This window comes from Festucalex cinctus, chromosome 1, assembly GCF_051991245.1.
Source record: "Festucalex cinctus isolate MCC-2025b chromosome 1, RoL_Fcin_1.0, whole genome shotgun sequence".
Taxonomy (NCBI): Eukaryota; Metazoa; Chordata; class Actinopteri; order Syngnathiformes; family Syngnathidae; genus Festucalex; species Festucalex cinctus.
The window spans coordinates 15712110-15734053 of record NC_135411.1 but is presented as its reverse complement, the minus strand read 5'-3'; the positions used below and the strand labels follow the sequence as shown (position 1 = coordinate 15734053).

The 21944-nt window shown below is 38.1% G+C and overlaps 2 protein-coding genes across 6 annotated transcripts in view; one reads left to right on the top strand and one right to left on the bottom strand.

The window, feature by feature from the left end:
- dtna (dystrobrevin, alpha) overlaps positions 1-2477 on the bottom strand; it is a 40601-nt gene extending 38124 nt beyond the window's left edge. For all 4 annotated transcript variants that reach the window (XM_077519209.1, XM_077519215.1, XM_077519222.1 and 1 more), the window contains exon 1: positions 2271-2477. The gene's annotated coding sequence lies outside the window, so the exon portion shown is untranslated. The remainder of the gene's footprint in view (positions 1-2270) is intronic.
- Positions 2478-2989: 512 nt separating this feature from the next.
- On the top strand, positions 2990-9087 carry LOC144017522 (uncharacterized). Of its 2 annotated transcripts, none has more exons than XM_077519187.1 (4): positions 2990-3627; positions 7470-7593; positions 7649-7707; positions 8937-9087. In XM_077519187.1, exons 1-4 carry the CDS (start codon positions 3558-3560, stop codon positions 9080-9082), a joined length of 399 nt encoding a protein of 132 aa, XP_077375313.1. In that variant the 5' UTR covers positions 2990-3557; the 3' UTR covers positions 9083-9087. The 2 variants fall into 2 exon arrangements, with proteins under 2 accessions (XP_077375313.1, XP_077375322.1); XM_077519196.1 differs by lacking the exon at positions 8937-9087 and adding an exon at positions 7775-8136.
- Positions 9088-21944: the final 12857 nt, after the last annotated feature.

Genomic DNA, 21944 nt, shown 5'->3' with positions numbered 1-21944 from the left:
TTTCTGTCCTCTGTAGTGAGCTGGAGCACATCATGGTGTGACATTTCTGTACACAAACACACTTACTAGAGTTTCAGTCTACTGCCTGTTTGCCGCACATGGCAGCTGTTAACACCGATTGGCCGGGAGTTATTTTTTCACCGCGATACTATAAACTACACTGGCTTCCCATCCTCTGAGCCAGAGGGAGAAAAAAAATTATCCAGAGATGCTGCACAGCATAGCTGTCTCTTCCCCTTGCGATCTGATTACTAACTTGTTGCCATAGTTTTGGCCAAAAATAAGCAATTGGTGGCTCAAATCTACAATAACTGTTTTTATGATGATTTTTCATGATTAATTGTATAATTATCATTTGAACATGCACAGAAACTGCATGGATAAAATGTGCAGTCAGAGGATATTGTAAATATTGTAGTTCTGTATAAACATCAGTGAGTGTCTGGGCGTGAGCTGTGGCTGACAGCAGCTCCTGTGTAAGTGTGCTAATTGGGTTTGTGTGTTCTGCTATTGTGTCTCTGTTCAATAAATGGTGGAAAAATGCATTAATATTTGTGTATCACCTTTACTTACTTTTAATGTATTATAGTAAGTATACTGTAAAAAAAAAACAATTGAAAAACACCATGACACCGATACTATTCATTAGCCTGTCTATAGAAATTAGCATTTTTTTGGCAGCATTTTTTGTCAAAATACACATTTGTTTTATTTTTAATTGGGATGTAACGATATCCAAACATCACGATACAATATTATCACGATATGAAGGTCACGATACGATAATTATCACGATATTGTGGGAGGGTTGGCGATATTTAGAAAAGATCTCCATCCATCCATCCATCCATCCATCCATCCATCCATCCATCCATCCATCCATTTTCTTGACCGCTTACTCCTCACAAGGTTGGCTGGGGGTGCTGGAGCCTATCTCAGCCGGCTATGGGCAGTAGGCAGGGTGACTGGTTGCCAGCCAATCGCAGTAAAAAAGATCTCAATATTGCAAAAAAAAAAAAAAAAAGAGCTCATACAAAAAAAAAAAGCACAATATTGTGCTTTTGTACATAACAGCAATGCATATAAAACCACCTACAATCTCTAATAACAAATTGGAGGCACTTGCTAATACAAGCACAGATTGATCGCTTCACAAGAAAATTAGTTTCCCCTTCATCTGACAGTTAGCATAGATTTTAAACATAGAAGGCCAAAACATCCCTAATGGAAATTAAATTGCACTAATAAACTAGCCACTAGAGGGTGCTAGAACTGCACAAATGGAAATCAACTTGACTTTTTTTAACAGATGTGTTCCTTTTAAATATTGTGAACATGATGACGACGATATTGTGGCAGTTTTAATATCATGATATTGCACTTATTGTTACATCTGTAATGTTTAGTGCAGTAATCTCTAACTGAAAGTGGTAATAAACTGCTTCAACCCTCCATTTTGAAGAATTGTTCACTTTCTGCCAAACTGCTGCTTGTTGTGAAAGTGAGTTGAGACAGTTCACCATACAACGCTTGAATGTAAAAATTGTGCTTGCATGTCAAAGAAAAAACAAACAGAAAACGTCTGCTCATATTTTGACAAACTCGTGATTTGGTTCACTCATATCTTGAACAACAAATTGAATTTGAAATCGGAAGTTAGGAAAAATGGTGGCAAACATACATTAAAGTACGCAACTACTTTTTAAATTTGGTAAAAGAAATGTAAAATCAGTTAAAAGTGAAGGGAAATTGAAAACTCCGCACAGGAAGTCCTGAGCTGGGATTCAAACCCAGAACCTCAGAACTCCGGAGCGGAAGTGAAAACCACTATCGTACTATGCTGCACAGCAAATTTCTAATTTAATCCAAAAAAAGTTTGGGGAAACCTGCTTTTAAGGTCATTTCAGTGCACACAATGACTATGATAAGGTACTGAATGAGTGCACAAATTGCCATGCATGCACGGGACAAAACCGAACCAAATAAAAGCACCAAGCACTGGCCTGCACACAGGGAGAAACGCATGTGAAACATCCACAGCAGCCATTGTGGTCAAAAGGTAAAAGGGCAGCGAGAAAGGCAACAGGCGCCTACTGACTCGTATGCTCAGCATACATCTTACAGGAGACACCTGTGTGAAACACTAAACGCACCATTCCGATGTTTACATCAACGCAGAAGTGTCATTTACACCGCGTATAGTGTCAGACTACACACGGTACAGTCTTGGGTTAAGGTCGCGATTGAACTGCAGCTGCACGGCCACTTACCACAACGTATTCCGAGGCTCGTCACGCCACATCGTCCCTCCGGGAATCGCACCACCAACACCGGCGACCGTGTCCTGCAGCCCGCTACCAGGCTTCCTTCGTGGCCGGGCGACGCATCACTACAAGCGGCCGTCCCCCCCTTGTCGGACTCGCTGGTGTTGTCGGGAATGTTCGTGCTTTGCAAAGCGCGCACACGCACACGGGTGGCCTTTGAGAGATGACGTAATGCGGAATCTCGTCACTCGCGCCAGTGTGCGTCTTCTTTTTTCTTTCTCCCCCCCCTTTTGGCTGCAGGATATTTCAAGTTTGGAACAGAAATGGAGAATATCCAAAGCCTATTTTCTCGAGGTCCCATTTTTTAAAATAACATGACTATGCAAAGTTTTATTCCCAACCCCCTTGACAATGACGTAATGGACATAGGTACTAAGCCTGCGTGGAAGATATATTGCCAGTGAGCGCATATTAAAACGCATAAATAGTCACATTCAAAATTTGTAATATTACTGTGATTTTTACATTTTTCTTTCATTATTTTAAGTAAAAGTACTGCAACTGAAATAATTACCTTAACCTCTCTTAATATTTAAAATACTAAACCATGCGTCAATGAGGCTGATTTCAAGTATCATACAGGTTAATTCACGTCTATACAACGAACTACGTACATAATGAACGCGAAATGCTTTAGTTAAAAATGTTCAGCTTGTTAAAGAATATTTCCAACCGTAGGCAATGTTTTTGAACGCCTCGGGACCCTGGAGCGCAGCTCCTTGTTGCCTAGCAACCGTCCCAGGAAGATTGACAGGCTGAGCGCTTTGGTTGATTCACGTGAAACTTTGAAAAAAAAAAAAAAAAAAAGACAACTTACCAACCCGGCGTGGTGTTAGCCTAATCGTTTCACACAAAGCGGCTACTTAGCTTAGGTAAACGAGTCATTTCCAAGTAAGTCGATATTCACTTTCACTTTCTGCCATGACAACGACCCCCGCCGAGCTCATTAATTTGTTATTAGCTCAGTTAATTAAGCGTTGACGCGAGATCGGTAAGTGACTTCCCACTATCCGGAGACTATGAAGGTATCAATTCATGCTAGCGTTAGCTTACTCTAGAGTAGAGTAGAGTAGAGTAGTAGTGTTTGGAGTAGAGTCTACTCCAAACACCAAGTTTTGGCGAGTGTTCAGTTAACATTTGCTTTTTTTCCCCCCTACCGCTAAACAATAATTTTATGTTGTACCTTCACTTGTGGTGATTTTCATCGTGGATATTTGTGTCCGTGACCGTCAAATGGCTGACGTTGTCGAGGCCCTCACGTTCCCTCCAAGAATAGAAGGACCAGATTCTGCTTTTAAACAAGGTACAATTGAACTGGACTGTATGGAAGCCCATTTAGCCTAAATAGGATTGTTTTCCCCCTTTCTGTTCTTTTTTCTTTATTTATTTATTAGCTTAATGACCTCAAATTGACTGACTACTAGCCTAGGTAAGCTACATAGCTATATATTTTTTGGCAGCCTCATGCAAATCACCAATTTGTACTCATGAATTGAACACCACACCAACTTGCTCTTATCAACTGAATTAAGAGAGAGGTATTTAGAATAGGAAAAAGTCGTAGTCAAGTAGAAGTGCTTTTACTTTAGTATGCGGTATATGACTCAAGTAAAAGTAAACAGTAGTCCTATTTGAAAAATAGACTACAGTGAAAACTCAGTGAGAAAAAACTACACAAGTAATAAGTGGTGGAAAGTCTAAAATTAACCTTTAAAAAAACTTCTTTTTTTGACTGAAAACTGCTGTCAGTCATCACCCAAATCTACCACTTTGTACTTCTGAAAATATCAGAACATTTATTTTATTATTGTGCATGTTAAGCAATGTTACGTTAAGCGTTTTAGGCTATCGCCAACTGGTAACATGTTCTTATTGTTATTTTTATTATTAATATTATCTTTAATCAGAGTATAAATGTAAAAAAAAACAAAAAAAAAACATGACAAATGTGAATCTTGAGATATTCCTCACCATTATATTACTTCAACTAAAACAATAAATTACATATTTATAAAATAACATAAACTAAGGCAAATTTAACCACAGGAAATGGTCATGAATTCATTTTATTTTATTACACTTGTGAAACAGCACAATCGTGTCACCAGGCAGAATGTCGTGCATACCTGTTCTGCCATAGTCTATATAAGGCAAACATAGATTAAATATAGGGATGTTCGATACCACTTTTTTTTTTCTGACCGATACCAGTATGAGTTAGTACACCGATACCAATATGAAGCACCAATACCAATAATGGGCGGCGTGACTCAGTGGTATGGTGGTTGTCTCCCAACCCAGAGGTTGTGGGTTCGATCTCATGCCTTTGTGACCACGTCGAAGTATCCTTGAGCAAGATACTGAACTCCCAATTGCTCCTGATGCTGCTTCATCAGTAGGTGAATGGGTAGTCCAAAATGTAAAGCGCTTTGAGGGCCTTGTAAGGTGGAAAAGCGCTATATAAATGAAGTGCCGTTTGCCATAGTACTTTTGATACATAAAATTTCTCCCCAAAAAACAATGACGGATAATTTTATATATATATATATATATATATATATATATATATATATATATATATATATATATATATATATATATATATCCCAATATTCGCTTAAAATTGTGTGAAATAAATGGCAATTTTCTATTTTTCTAATTTCTAGTTCCTGATCGTAAAACAGCCACAAGATGGCTGCCGTTGCGAGTACGGATACCTATGTATGGTGAATAAAGTTCTTGTGAGCACTAGTGTTGTTCCGATACCGTTTTTTGGCCCCCGATACCGATTCCGATACCCAGCTTTGCAGTATCGGCCGATACCGATACCTAAGGTTTTTTTCCTCTCGACATGAAAAAGCTGTCCTGCCATTGGTTCAGAGCATTCAAGGGCCAATAGGATATCTTAGATCGGCATGCAGTGAACATGTCACATATGAGTGAATGTCATGCACGAGCAAGACACAAGATGCTGCATCCAAAGTCCTATATTAGCATTGGAATGAATGGTATCGGCATGTTACTTGTTAGTACTCACCGATACGATACCACTGTTTTAATGCCGCATCGGCACCTCTACCGATACCAGTATCGGTATCGGAACAATACTAGTGAGCACACAGTTGTTGTCCATGCATTAATGGACGTAACATTTTATCAACAAAGATCACTTGACGGCACAGCTCTCGTTTTTTGCCCAGTCTTGTGGTCCTGTTGGTAGGAATTCTTTAAGACTGGCGGTGATCTTGACGCAGAGCTATGACGATTTAACACTTAATTCTGGTTTTAATGCACTAGTGGTTAGCTAGCTAGCCTGACAATCTTAGATTAGCATAGCAATTAGCATGGTGTCGTCATCTTTTCTGATCATCCTTTCGCTAGAATGATATGTAGCTTATTTACCATCACTGAGGCGCTGATTACTGACTGAGGAGTGATTCCGCAATGTGTTTGGGTGCACTCGTAGCCAACCGAAGCTCATTTCTACCTAGCACATCTGACGACCAGCAGTAGGTGACGTCCAGCCCAGCGAAGCTTTTTCGTTCCGTCTAGGCGCTTTTGAGTCTCACTTCACTGTGCTTTGATGAGGCGCGAAATGAAAATTGTGTCTTTCAAATTGTGATGTGAAACCGCTTATTTGGAGTCCTGCATTGTATTATCAACAGGTATGTGGAACTTTCTGGACGTTTTGGAATTTATTAACATTAACAGCTCAGCATGACACAGCCTAGGGCAGCTGCATCCTACTGAGAAGTGTTTCTTATATTTTGCCCCTCTCATGTGACTAATTAGTAGGGCTGGAACCAAGAAACATATAACTTATAATGAATTCAAAAGATGTAAAAAATAAAATAAAAAATAAGTTCTGTTACTCTTATTTTCAAATTATTTAATATTATTATTTAATAGCTAGACCACATGCAGTATTCTACTGTTGTTTGAATATGAATATCGGAATTATTTCTTATTTTTATAATGTTTTTATTCAACAATTATATTATGAGATATTTCACAATTACGAACATAAATATGGCAGATGTAATTTTTTTATTTTTATACTTTCATTTGATGTTAATATCGCTTAGTGATCGGAACAGATATTGTACTATGAATAATAATCTTTCAGTTGTTGACAATTAATGTCTTTAAATATCTCAAAATATCTATATTTATTTAGCATTGATTTTGTTAGTGGCTCGAGAAGCATTCAACTATTACAGAATGTAAATAACACAAATATTTGTTTAATTTAAAATTAATATTGAACAATGTCTAGAGCAAACATACATTTTTATAAAAATATCACACATTTTTATTTGTATATCCAATTATATGGATATAAATATCTGAGGCAATATATATATATATATATACACACATATATATATATATATATATATATATATATATATATATATATATATGTATATATATATATATATATATATATATATATATATATATATATATATATATATATATACACATTATTATATTTTTTTTAAAGATATATACATATTTTTTTACAGTGCTTTTCAGTTAATTTGTAGACTGTGTTGCCCAGTGGTTAGGGACAATATTCTACAGTCATAATGTAGAATGTTGGCATTAAAAAAATACAAATAAAATCAAATGCTGTAGTGGCTACATTGAATGTTCTACAATTATATTGAATATAAATCCATCCATTCATTTTCTACAGTGCTTGTCCTCATCAGGTACGTGTAAAGTATTTCTGATACAAATTGCTCAAAATGTCTGCCATGCATCACTTATTTGTATTGTTTACCTCCAGATGGCGCCCTTTCCCCACCTTGGCTTTGCCTGGAGTTTGCTCCTCTCTCCCTGACACTTTCAAAAACAAAACATGTCAGTCTATACAACCACACTCCCAAGTGAGAGTACGGAGTCGCAGAAGATGTTTCACAGCCAAATAATTTTTTGTAATTACTTTGCAGAGTCAAATTAATCAAATAGAGCAAGTGTTTGTTCCAACTACATCTGCTGCTTCCTGATGTTCATGCTGCGATGGTTCTACCTCCACGTATATTTCAAGGGGCTTTGTTTCATTAAATAGTGACAAGTGTTTGTTTGTGATACACAAACATTCCAGTCTGGTTCACGGAGCTCAATGTTCTCATGAAGCAGGCCTGTCGACCGTCTCCTCCGGACGACGTCGCGCTTGTCGCGTCCCTGCCCAAGTGTCAGCAAAGCTGTTCACCACTTTCGGGAGCTCCGCAGGATGGTGGACAAATGGCATCAGCAGCAGGTGGACTAAATGTAACTGGAAACGACCAAAAAGTCATACTTGTATTTCCTACCAGAATGGAAACGATCAAGCACGCGCTCACCAGGCGAATCACCAACACGGCGACACTTCAAGGTGATTGCTTGCCGTCTTTTTTGCAACATACGTTTAATGTTGTAAAATATTACTTTTTCCTCCGCAGGTGTCCTACCAAAGATTCCAAGTTGATTGTCGAGGGCTTTGCAATGACCTTAACTCTTTTGCTGCCAAAAACGTTTAATAACGATTATTAAATCATGATGTATGCTGCCATAAACGTTAATTGACGTCAAATATGTTTTGCTTGTTTGTTTGTTTTTCATAAATAAATGGGCAGTGCAACGTCTAATGGAGCGCTGCCTGCTCAATGGGTTGTGAAATCAAAAACACCCACTAACTATGCCCAGCAGATGGCAGCATTGTATCTCTCTCTTTTTTTTTTTATTCTTTTTTTTAATTTCTTTTCAATGGGCTGCCGGTGTATCCATTTACAATGAAACATGACGAATCTGATGAAATAGAACGTTTTCAACAATGACATGAATGATTTGTCACATTAAATCTAATCAAAGTCATTGTTGTGCACAAAATGTATCTTTTCACAAAAAGCCTTTCCCCCCCCCTCATTTTTATATTCTCAACTTAGCTATTTTCAAATGGTGATTATTACATAACGGAATAAGGTAGAAACATACTTTTTTTTTTCTAATGAAAGAATGGAACGTGATCTTTCATGTTTATTTAGTAAGAGCACACAATATTCTGTTTGCCCTGAAAGATGAGTTAAAATGCTCGAAATCAGCTGGCACTGTCAGGGTTGTTTTTTGGGTACTGTGTGGCAGCAAAAGACTTAAGAGGTGAATTTTGACATATGGCCATTTTGAACACAGCATTTGACTTCATTAGGCACACCACAGTAAAAGAGTTTCTTAGTAGTGTAGTAATGTATCGGTGTCTTTCTCAAAGACACCACAGCCGTGTGCCCGGGGATGATCTTGGCCCCATGTGTCAAAAGTTACGAGACGGTGGTTGACTTCTAAGCTTTTCTTTTATTGAAAATAATTTTGTTTTTAGACAATTATGGGCAAAGGAAAGGTTAGAATCTTGGCCGCAGCCTTCAGTATTGGAGTTTTCAGAATCTCCCTGTGCTTGCATGAGTCAGTATATTCCAAAAACAACAACTGACAGACAATGTGCAAAGTCTGACTTCCATTACGATTCAAGCACTACTCAATGAAAAACTGCTGCAATATCAGCTCAACATTGAAAGATGCAGTGTTCTGCAACCATACAATGCACTATTGCGAGTGTTGTCATCCCTGCAGGAAGCTGTCCATTATCACCACTGTTGAAGAAAATAAACGACGTCCTTGGAGAAGCCTCATACCTTATTGAGCGACTGGAGGCCGATCGTCAGCGTGCGGCCGAGGCCCTCGTCAAAAAGAAAAGAAGAAAAAGAGAAGAAACTTGAAAATGTTTCACAATGGAGGCAACCGGAGTGCTGTTGTGTTGTGCAAGAAGGTCAGTTTATGAGGATACATTAGAGTTGTCTTCCTAAAAAACATCATATTAAAGTAGATATCAAGAATTAAAGTACACATTATGCACCATATTTCATGTCTTGTTGAAATTGGTGTGATTGAGATGGGACAACATTGTCTGGTGTGAGCACTTGACAATGGCAAGGACAGATTTCACACAATGACAGCAGTGGGTGGAGCCTGAGGCTTGTGACGAGAGTTGGGGGAAGCAAGTGAGCGCATTTTCACTCATTCAGGCAGCACTTCAACACTGCACGGCGTTTTAGGAGCATAAAACACAAATACCCCACCACCATGTCCACAGCTTCACAGAGAATTCAAGGACGTGCTACTTATCAGAAGCTGACTTTGTTAGCTAATGCTAATCTGTGAGTCCAAGAAAACTCAGTGCAGCTCTGCTTACCTTTTGACTTCAATATGATAGCGGGCATTGGGGATGTGGATGTTTTTACATGACATGATGTAGACGCAAGATCAAGTCCAGGCTTCGGCCTTCCTGGGTGGAGTTTGCATGTTCTCCCCGTGCCTGCGTGGGTCTTCTCCGGGTACTCCGGTCTCCTCCCACATTCCAAAGACATGCATGGCAGGTTAATTGGGCGCTCCAAATTGTCCCTAGGTGTGATTGTGAGTGTGTGTGGGTGGTTGTTCGTCTCTGTGTGCCTTGTGATTGGCTGGCAACCAGTTCAGGGTGTACCCCGCCTACTGCCTGAAGCCAGCTGGGATAGGCTCCAGCACCCCCGCGACCCCTGTGAGGATCAAGCGGTCAAGAAAATGGATGGATGGATGATGTAGACAGTGTAGTCTGGTGGCCGAACTCCAATCGTCACTTGAAAGTGGCTCTTGAGCTTCACCCAGTCTAACTAATTATGTCATCTGCAGTGAAACTTGGTGGCTTACAGATACATTTTAAGAACTAGGCAGATAAAAGATTTGACTTGGTTGGTTTGGGCAGGCACTCCAGACGAGACCCAACTTTTTTTTTGTATACAAGCCATTAACAAATCAATTTTCCATAATATGTCTCTTGACTCTAACGGGTAAACTGACATTATTTCCTCCAAATCAGAACAAATAGCGTTCGCCTTAAGACGATCTGCTCCAGTGATTTCATCGTCATGGCAACGCTACTACAAATGTGAAAATGTATGTTTTATTATCCAGAACAAGAGGCTTGGGTTAAAGATGTCTCTTAGCTTGTGTGTCAGCTAAAAGTGCAAAGGGACAAACTGGAGCAAGTCCAGCGGAAAGTGACACACACAAACAGCTTTTGAATCGCCACTTGGACGACGACATCCTCCTTGCCAAATCGCAAACTGTCACTGTTAGAGAGACGCTGGACTTGAGCTAATAGCTAATGGAACAAGTACTTTGAGGAGATTCATTAAGTAGTTGAAAAAGTATTAATTTAGTGCCAAATTGTGGGATTACATGTGATAATCTCTGTAGCAGGATTTCACTGTATATGCATTTTTTTCCCACAGATTAAACAGTTCTGGTTCTCTGTGAAATGGAAATCCATAGCACAGCTTTCGTAACCATGACAATGGGGGCGGAGCTACTCAACATTTCCAACGTAGTGATTCAGTGCCTCTCGTGATTTTTCCAACCCATTTCAAAATCTAGCAAATTTTTGTTGCCGTTATTGAAGACAGACGTCTCCCTGCTTCCAGGCTGCAGATGGATGGCGCATGTGCGAACCATCACTGGCTAATTGTAACTAGGGATGTAATGATACGATATTATCACGATATGAAGGTCATGATACTCAACTCAATTTTATTTATAAAGTGTTTTAAGAACAGGCATTGCTATATATAAGTGCTGTACATAAACATAAGTATCAGTTTTGCAGTAAACAAATTATCACAATATTGTGGGGAGGTTGGCGATACAAAAAAAGGTCACAATATTGTAAAAAAATGAGTTACTAAAAAAAAAAAGCACACAATATTGTGCTTTTGTACATTATAGCAATGCATATAAACAACCTACAATCTCTAATAACACTTAATATTGCGGCATTTGCTAACGCAAGCACACATTGAGTTCCTCCACATTAGGGGTGTGAATTGCCTAGTACCTGACGATTCGATTCGTATCACGATTCACAGGTCACGATTCGATTCGATACCGATTAATCCCGATACGAATTTATAAGTCGATTGTTGCGATTTTTTTCATTCAAATTTAGAAAATACTAATCAGTAAGCTTGTAGAGTGTAAGATTTATATGAAAATGTATTATTTATTTATCTGAAATTTCAGTCTTATAGAGGTTGTAATCTGTTTCATGTTTGAACAGCATTAAAATAAAATATTAAGGCTTAATGTTCCGTTCATATAACATTCTTCCATGCTCAAGGTGTGAATCCTAAAAAAAAAAAAAAAAAAAAAAAAAAAAAAAAAAAAAAAAAAAAAAATCGATTCTGCCGATTATTGAATCGATTCGAGAATCGCGTGATGTAGTATCGCGATATATCGCCGAATCGATTTTTTTTTTTAACACCCCTACTCCACATATTCACTCGGTTCACAAGCATATTACGTTCTCCTTCATCTGACCATTAACGTGGATTTTAAACATAGGACCAAAACATGCCTTGTGAAAATTAAACAGCACTAAAAAAAAAAAAACTAGCCACCAGAGGGTACTAGAACTGCACAAATGGAAATCAACCTGAGTCTTAACAGATGTGCTGCTTTTTAATATCGTGACATGACCATGACGATATATTGTGTCAGTTTTAGTATTATAATATCACGATATTATAACATCAGAATTCGGCAAAATCCAGAACGGTTCACAGGCATGTTTTCAGAAATAGGAAGATAACAAAAGATTTACTGTACTTGGTTGTTTAATTTCACACTTGATGGGTGGCCAGGCACTCTAAAGACCCAACAATTTGTATACAAACAATTACAAACTCATAACATATCCCCTTTAAGTAAATTAAAGCAAGTCAAAGTCAAAAAAGTTGCTTTGTTGTGATTGCTTGTTTTTTTTCCCGTATGCCATCCTACTTTGGTTTTCACATCCTTCCCTCGACCGTGTTTTTAATTCACTTACCTTCAAAACAATTTGTCACCTCAGAGAAGAGTTAAACCACTTGGAAACGCTTGAGAAAAGCCTCTGCGCTGAAATTGCGGAGGCCGAGAAGGCGGTCGCGCAAGCGGAGGAAGAGTGTGCATCCGTGACCCGGCGTTTGCCTCAAATGACGGCATTGAAGACGGCACAAAGTAATCAGGTATCTTATCATTGTGTGCAGCGGAACCTCCAAAGTGGTAGCACGGTGGGCTAGTGGTTTGCACGTCTTCCTCACAGTTCAGAGTTCGGTTTTTGTTCTAGGATAGTCGTCCTGTATGGAGTTTTGCATGCAAACAAACATGTTATAAGTGTTTTCTTTGGCTTTTTTTAAATTTTTTTATTATTTTTTTTTATTTTTTGTATAGTGTACCACAACTACACTAGATCCAAAATTAGAGCCCAAAATGGGTTGTGTTCAACTTTGGAGGTTCCTTTGTATTAGTGGGAAACTCAAGAGATTTATCATTTTCATGTTTTTCTTTTTCCAATTTGTAGACTGCACAATTAAAATCTAAAATTCAGGTGGGAATACAAACCAGCAAGACACTAAAAGAGAAACCAGTTGCACTGCAGCACGAAATTGAGAAGACGGTAAGTACTGTCAGGATAACATACATGTAGCAACATTGCACATTCATTTTATTATGTTGATTTTCAAAGTTTTATTACGGCTATACTTTGACATAATTTCCACTACTAAGACAAGACTTTGTTGTACTCGCGTTGTCTAAACACGTTTGAAACACCCACAGAAACTTAAAGGAGAAGAAGAGGTGTCCTGCAGAGACGAGCAGCAAAGCGCAACACATTTGCTTGTGTCTGTCAAGATCTACATCTACAAAATGGAGAAAATTGTATCCAAAGTCCTGTTATTTTTGTTTGACACTATATAATAGGAGCTGCATAATTATGAAAAACATTCTATTAAATTGCTTTACTTATTTAGCTATGTGAAATGGTCAAACTTCTATAATACTATATATATATAAGGCATTATTATTATTATTATTATTAATATATATATATATATATATATATATATATATATATATATATATATATATATATATGAATAATAATAATAATAATGCCTTTCAGAATGATGCAGCGTGTACATGACTTTGAAGAACAAATACATTAATAATAAACATGTTCAATTAATATGTCAGTGACGGTGTCAGTCAAAAGTGAGCGTTTGATATTTATATTGCTTTTTTTTTTTTTTTTTTTTTTTTTTAATAGCTCCTATGCTGGTTATCCAATGCACCTAATGTGGTCTAAAATTAGAGCTGCCAATCGATTACCGGTACATTTTTAAATCAGATTAATCATATCTTTGAATTTTGATTAATCACAATTAATAACTTAATTAAAAAGTTTTTTTAGCAAAATTTTTTGCCCGCCACATTTGAAGAACAACTGTCTTAATGTTATGAGGACGTCGTCAACATGTTTTGATCAAATGCACTCTCATCCTCCGTTTCTAATAAGTTAATTACTTGCATAATTTCTTTTTTACAATATTGTGATCTTTTCTAAATATCGCCACAATATCGTGATAATTATCGTATCGTGACCTTCATATCGTGATAATATCGTATCGTGATGTTCGGATATCGTTACATCCCTAATGATTAATGCGATAATTTTTTTGTGATTAATTATTTAACGCTTTTACTTTGATAGTACTTTCTAAAATTCAAATTTGAACTAGACAGTCAAAACTGAAGTGAAGACTAAGAGCTGTCACCTAATTAGGACATTCACCATTTCACAACAACAGCAATGACGTCATGATTCGAAATAAAGGCATCAATTTAAATTTTTAGATGAAAATTGTTCGTTTTGACTGCCTGAAGTAGCACTCAAATCTGAGTTTCCTCCCTGGAGATGCTTTTCGCCAGGCTTTTTGATCCAAGTAGGCTAATAAAACTGATGGTTGTATTTAAAAATGCATCTATTGTCTAAACCAGGGGTGTCCAAACTACGGCCCGGGGGCCATTTGCGGCCCGCCATACATTTTTTGGCGGCCCGCGGCAATACTAAAAATAATTTTTCAATGCTGTTAAAAAAAAAGAAAAAAAAAGGGGTGGATTAAGCATTTCTAGCTATGCAAAGACACAAATTTACAGGTAATAATTCAGTTTCAGAAATAAAAATAGTTTCATCCACTTGTTGCTTCGTGTCAAGGTCCAATTTGTGAAAACGTCACATGAGATTGATGGTTCTTAAGTGTGGTCAGTTGACGACCGATTGTTCTTGTTGTGGTTCAGAATGTCAAGTTGGGATCAGCTGTTGCTCAGTGGAAAGCATATCTATTATAGTGGCACACAGGGGTCACTATTTGCCTTGTGACTGTTAGCAGTTTTCAATAAGTAACTGCACATTATATCAACAATTTATAATTGATTAATTGATTTTTACCATGTTTAACTCATTCACTGCCATTGACGGAAAACTACGTCAAATGATGCATTTGTTGATGGTCTGGCAATGAATGTGTTAATAAATAACTTTAAAAAAAAATAAATCAAAGTGGCCCTTGCAGCTTTCTATTTTTCTGTATGTGGCCCTCAGAGGAAAAAGTTTGGACACCCCTGGTCTAAACACTTCTTGAGGCCCTGGAAATGAAAGTACTCCTGCATCAAATGGCTGTAATTCATAAAGACAATTTTTTTGTGTGTGTTTATGAAATGTTTTAATTTAAAGCAAAAAGTCGACGCTTTAGTCATATTTGACAGTTTTATTTCAAATCCATTAGGCAAACGTCGTAAAACCTCCGCACCTAACGATACTCTACGTGTCCACCCTCCATCTAGCCAGACGGCAGTGAGGCAAATGTGCGAGGAAAGGAAGCAGATGCTCCAGAAGGTTGCCGCCATTGACGAGCAATGGGGAAAAGCCCGCCGGCAAGTCACCCGGATTGAGGCCCAGCACGGCGTCACTCGGGCGGAGCTTAAGCAACGGCAGCAGTTCACCTTCACGGAAGAACAGCGGGTCAGGGTCAGTGGAGGCTTTGCCCCGTAACCTGTTGTACATTTCGTGTGTGAGTGTCGAGGGATATTCAGTACTTTCTTGTGGCTTTCCTTTCTTTATTCCTTATAGGGAGAGATGGAAACACTACAAAATAAGATGATGGGTCAGATGACTGTGCTGGAAGGACTTAAGGTATTGGCAGTGGGAAAATATACAAATGTCAATGCTTAAGTCCTCTGGTCTACGTTTAAAACCAAATTTTTAATTTTTGTGACTGTACTTGGTAAATGTTAAAGAGGCTGTCTGCCGGATTCACTCAGGAAAATGCACTTTTTAAATACAGGATGTACACACTTTAACTTTCTCTCAGTCTACACATCTGTGTTTTTGTTAATCTTTTGTGGTAATTTCATCCTAAACCCCCACCTCCCCAGCCTGTATTTTGCCATTTTGTGTTTGTTTTGTAAACAGTGGGACGTTTCAGTGGAAAGACAGTGTTTACAACCCTCCAACCAATCGCAGAGCGGGGAGGTGGCGTGTCGCAAACGGGGCCGGGCGAACGTGTCAGCTGCGTGACGTCACTCCCGCGGAAATTTGAAAGCACGCACGGATTATTTTTTTTTCTTCACTCACTCATTCACATACGTAAGCTTCTGTGAGTGAGAACACAAAATGGCAAAATACAGACTGGGGGTGTGGGGGTTTAAAACGAAATTACCACAAAAGATTAACAAAAACACAGATTGTGTAGACTGAGAGAAAGTTAAAGTGTGTACATCTTGTATTTAAAAAGTGCATTTTCCTGAGTGAATCCGGCAGACAGCCTCTTTAATTCTGAACTGCTCCAGATTATGCACAGTATGTAAATTTATTGTATCTGAAATTACAATGAGATGGTGATGGCATTTAGAGACGCATTAAGTCAAGTCAGCCCACCCTGAATATCCAGGTCCCGTATCCTTCCGTCCTTCCTTCCTTCCTTCCTTTCCTTTAGTTACTCTCTTTAGTTTTTCCTCTGGTCTCTTGAGATCTCCCTAATCTGTTGGGATTTAGGGGTTTCTGAGGTTGGTGAAAGATTCCGGTTTTGTAACCATGTGGGTGGCAGGTGGTGTCTGGTTGGTGCTGGATTTCACTTTGCTTCATCTTTCTTTCCTTTGATTTTTCCTCTGGTCTCCCGACCTGCTGAACTTCACGACTCTGGCGACACTCATAAGTATCCGGTTAAGGTGAAGGGGATTTATATTAGGTTTCAAGTAAATTAATGAGCACAAATTCGTATGCACACGCACACACGCCCATTAAAAAAAAAATAAAAAAATAAAAAATGATATGTTGACTTCTGAATGAACAATACTGAGCTCTCAAAAGAAAAAAACAAAAGACTATCCAGGTCCCAAAAGCATATATGATTTTTATTGGAGTGACAAGCTCAAATCTAGTCAACCAAAAACTTCAGGCTGAATTTGAGGAGGCGTCTGCGGCAACAAAAGGTCTTGAAGCACAAGTTGAGGTGCTGCAACACCTACACAAACCACAATTTTTTTAAATAAAATAACAATAACTGACCCAGAGTGTTCTTGTGATTATAGAATGTCAATAGGTTGACACAACAAGCAGAACAGATGCAGCGGGAGCACATTGGGACACTCGCTGGACTGGGAAGGGACGAAGAACTGAAACGTGGCCAACTGACAGCTGCCGAGGTAAAGAAAGAAACGTCTCACACTTGCTCAAGTGGGCTAATTCTGTCGCGTTTGTCGATGAGAAAGTGAGTGACAGCTATTCTTATGTATATTCTTTGTGTGCAGGAGCTCCAGTCTGCGACGACGAGGCGATATGATGACAACATAATTGGCAGGATTGGTAACCTAACAAAGAAGAGCGAACAATACAAAGATGCTTCGGATACAATGGAAGAAAATATTGGATGCATGTCTGAAGCCATGGCAAAACTCCAGTAGGTAGAAGATGGAAACTAATAACACATTGTTGGCCACTCTGTCGCATCCTTACAAATTTTAGGGCTTTTCCAAAGCAAGAATTAACATAATCTAGCCAAGCTATCTGATTTCAATCTGTACCATCATTAAAGTCTGTGTGAAGTGAAAATGTCTACTGAATTTTACACCGTCAAATAAGAGTGTTAACAACCCTGCCAAATTTTAATAATAATAATAATAATAATATAAGTATATACAATTGAGGCTTCAGAATCATGTAAAAAATCAAGCTAAAGTACTTTTTCCACTCTCAAACTGTGGTTGTGTCTGCTGTGTGTTGAAGCCACGCCCCCTCAAATGCTAACTGTCAATCAAATACCACAACTAACCCTACTTTCACCACACGGAAACGTCTAATTTCGACCGAGTTCATCTGATTTTGTTGTCATAGTAAGATTGTGTAAGCTACAAAATTGTGTAGATTGTTAACGCCCTTATGAGTGTTAATATTTCTTACCATTCACGAATCCTTCTGCGCTCTCCGCCATGTTGAAACCTAAAAAGTTCTCTCAACTCGGAAACTTCGGGATCAAAATAAATTCCCAGTTTTCCAGTAGGAAATATGACATGAGCGGGTTTTCACATGCAATTTTCTACTCGACATGTGGTATTTATCATAATTACAATACCACATGAAGGCAGCATAAGACCATGAAAAATGGATGTCGTTTTGCTAGTACAGTATATCCCGTTGGGTCACTTTTCCATGCCACGACAATGAGTCGCTCAATATTTAGCCATGGCTAAATATCCTATTAATTTTGAATAGGGATGTTCGCTACCATTTTATTTTTCAGACTGATACCAGTACGAGTACTCAACTCATGAGTAGTCACCGATACCAATACCTAGTACCGATACCAATACTACGAAATTTAAAAAATGAAAAAAACAAAACAATGATATATAACTTTCAAGAAAGACCTCTACATCCCAATATAGTATTTTCCCTTAAACTTGCATGAAATTAATGTCCATTTTCTGTTCTTCTAACTTCTATTTCCTGATTGTAAAATGGCCACAGCAGGATGGTCGATTCTGGTCGGCCAAGGTCACGAGTTCCTGATACCTTAAAATAAGGTTGATATCAACACCGATACCAATACCTGGTTATCAGTAACAACAATAATAATTACAATAATAATAATAGATTTAATGTGTAACACACTTTACATTTATAAAATAAATCTCAAAGTGCACATCACAGGCAACAATAAAAGCAATGGAAGCACACGGTAGATAAAAAAAATATATAATCATCATCATCATCAGCCAGGAAAAGCTTATTTATTTATTTATTTTTATTTTTTTAAAGGTAGGTTTTGAGTCCTTTTTTAACTACTCATCCATCCCTAGTTTTGAAGGATATAAGGAAGATTGACTCAAGCCCAATTAGCTGAGGCCAAACCTTATATACAGTCTTCCCTCGCTATAACGCGGTTCACTTTTCGCGGTCTCGCTGTATCACGGATTTTTTTTTAAGTGCAATTTTGCATATTTTTTACAGTAATATACCCATTTTATAAAATTTATGAAGTTTTGAACATTGTCAATGTTTGAACAAGAGAGAAATGTGAGAACATGTAAATGCCTCAATGAGAAAAGTGTATAAATTGTGCGGTCGGGGATTTTAGAGCCTTAAAACATTTATAAGAGTTGTAAAACATAATGCTAACTACTTCGCGGATTTCATTTATTGCGGGTATTTTTTGGAACCTAACCCCAGCGGAAAACGAGGGAACACTGTATACAAACATTTATAATACAGGTGTTATCGTGCTAGCTCAAACCAATTAAATATTTTTTTTTAATGTTATTCGGCACACACCAAGCGAGCAAAAATTTGATTTTTATTGAAACCTGGAACATGGCTGAACTACCTGATGTCAAACTTTAAATCATTTTAAATTCTAGTCTTCTGTTCAATCAGACCAATCACCTGACTTTCAGTGTCGACTGTCCTAGCAAAATCCCTACTGAATTTTAACTGATACTGTACTTGACACATCCTTGATTGTCTTGTAAGCATTATTGTTCAATACTAAAGCAAAAGTGCCACAATGGCTTTCATTCACTTAACATTTCATGCTATAATTTTTCCCATCAGGGCTTCTTTCTACATGGAGGAGTTGAAAAGGGACTCAGCTGCTGCCATAATGAGCACCTTGCATTTGGATATACAAAGCATGCGGCGATCCACGCAGAGGCACGGCGCTCACATCGTGGCGAGAATAAAGCAAAAACCAAGGTGACGCAACATCACGCCGACAATTAAGCACATGACGTATGGTGTCAAACACTGTCAGGATTGAAAAAAAAAAATAAAAAAATAAAAACGCTGTTTGTTTGTGGATTAGCACATTGCTCGTTACAATGCTTCCCCCTCAAGATGCAGACAAAAGAGCTGTGGGCAATTAAAGCTACAAGCCATGGTCAATCTTGTTTAAGTGCTTTTCCCACAAATGACAACTCACAGTTGTTATAGTCTTTTGTCTGGATGTATTTGATGATGCGTGTCGCAGGGAGATGCCGCGAGCCTCGCGCTGCTTGTTACCTGTGGGCCGACACTGCTTCGGGATAAACATATAATTTGGATTTGGGATTTAAAAGACGCCGGGAATTGCGAGAGGGAGCCCTGTTCATTGTAAGGTTTTCATCTGCAGGATTATCAGCCCCATCCAGAGCCCTCTTTGCTGATGGGGGTTTCACATGGCTTATCTAATGTGAAATCGCCATGTGGTATATAGTTTCATTAAACGGTGATCAAGAATGCATTAGTTCAAAACAAGAAAAGGCAATGGAGCTTAAGCCGGCACGCATCCAAGTGCAGCAACTTTAAGGAAGTTGTTGGTGTGAGACAATTTAAGAATTAGAAGTCGCACAGACACAACTCCCATTAGCCAGATAAGAGTTAGCCAAGCAAAGAAAAGGCTTTCGTCTTCGCACTTGACAAAATTTGATGCCACAACAATAGTCCCCGGCAAATACAAAGATGAGAGTCGGCCCCGAGAAGTAAATTGGTTACTTTAATCACACAGACTCAAATAAAGCGCGTGTGATATCTACATTAGCATTTTAACCTCTAGCTGCATGTCAAAATAACCATCCATACATTTTCCATAGCGCTCTTCCTCATTGGGGGTTGTGGGTGAGCTGCACCCGATCCCAGCTGACTTTTGGGTGACAGACGCTGTACATCCTGGAACACTCACACTCATAGACATTTATTGATGATGTTTAAAAAACATAAAATGTGCGTATTCACGAGTTTAACTCATTCACTCCCAGCCATTTTCACTGAAGCAAACCATTTGCTCTCAGCTGTTTTGTTGGATTTTGACTGATATTGCGGGGCCCACAGAATATTGTGTTCTATTGCTATAAAAACACAGAACCTACCAAAAGATAGATTAGAGTCTCTTCTTTCCTCTCCTTCCGTTTTGCAGCAATTAGCATTAGAATATAGCTAGGTTTCATCATTATTCCCAAATCTTTTTAAAACAGTGTGAAAAAGAGCCTTTTGCAACATGGCCCTGGTTGATCTCTTATACTCTGTTGCCACCTGCTGGCCGTTTTTATGATAACTACCATTGCTAGTTCAGATGCTGTATCAAAGCCTTCTGTGTGCTCTAGCACAAAAAAAACCCCATAAAACCTCTTTGGGAGAATGGTAATATTTAAAATAGAACATATACGCTTTTGAGAGTAAATGATTTAAAGGGGCAGCCAACCCAAAACGTTTCTCTACACTCATATTCTATGTAGCCTCACTAGTCCAAACATGATATTCTGATTAATATTGCGTTTGTGGAGTATGAATGAAGCAGCAAACTCAACTTCCAAATGCCACATGTCCAAATTGAGAAAACAAGTGAGCCGCGATTGGTTGTTACTAGTGCCCTGAGAAACCGTGATGTCATTTTGAGCCAACAGCAAATGGCAAAATGGCTGCCCCCTGAGATGGATAAAAACAGGTGGATTTTGCTGCTGTAGTCGCAATCCACAAACACAATATTAATCAGAATGCCGTATTTACAGTACATACATAAAAACATAGCCACATATGTTGAACAATTTTTTATTTTTTTGAAAGCTCAATTTTGTTCATTTGGCAGTCTTACTGATTCAACGTATCAGCATCATTGCTCTCTTTTTTTTGTGTTTGGGTGTATGTGTGTGCAGGCATGCGTGTGAGTTTGTGCTTTTTAATTCAACTGAAACCTATTAAAAATCCCATACCCTTCACCTTAACCGGATACTTCAGAGTCCCACCAGAGTTGTGTTGTCAGGAGACCAGAGGAAGGATCAAAGGAAAGACAGGCCTTATTTCAAGGAAATGGTACTCGTGACAGCGGCCGATACCAGTATTGGCCACTGTCTTGTGGCCATTTTATGACCAGGAACTAGAGATTAGAAATTAGGCAAACAAAATTGCCATTAATTTCATGCAATTTTGAGGGGAAATATATATATATATATATATATATATATATATATATATATATATATATATATATATATATATATATATATATATATATATATATATATATATATATATATATATATTGGGCTATATAGGTCTTAATTTAAAATTATTGGTCTTTTTTTAATGGAGAATTTATGTATCAAAAGTACGAGTGGTACCGATACTTGGTATTATTATCAGTGACCACTGATGAATTGAGTACTTTTACTGTTATTGGTCCGAATAAAAGTGGTATTGAA

Bases quoted from the DNA above. Each gene is read 5' to 3' on its own strand.
- LOC144017522 (XM_077519187.1), top strand. From the start codon at position 3,558: ATGGCTGACGTTGTCGAGGCCCTCACGTTCCCTCCAAGAATAGAAGGA. The intron at 3,628-7,469 runs GTACAATTGAAC...GTTCTCATGAAG, and splicing joins AGATTCTGCTTTTAAACAAG to CAGGCCTGTCGACCGTCTCC. The intron at 7,594-7,648 runs GTGGACTAAATG...ATTTCCTACCAG, and splicing joins ACAAATGGCATCAGCAGCAG to AATGGAAACGATCAAGCACG.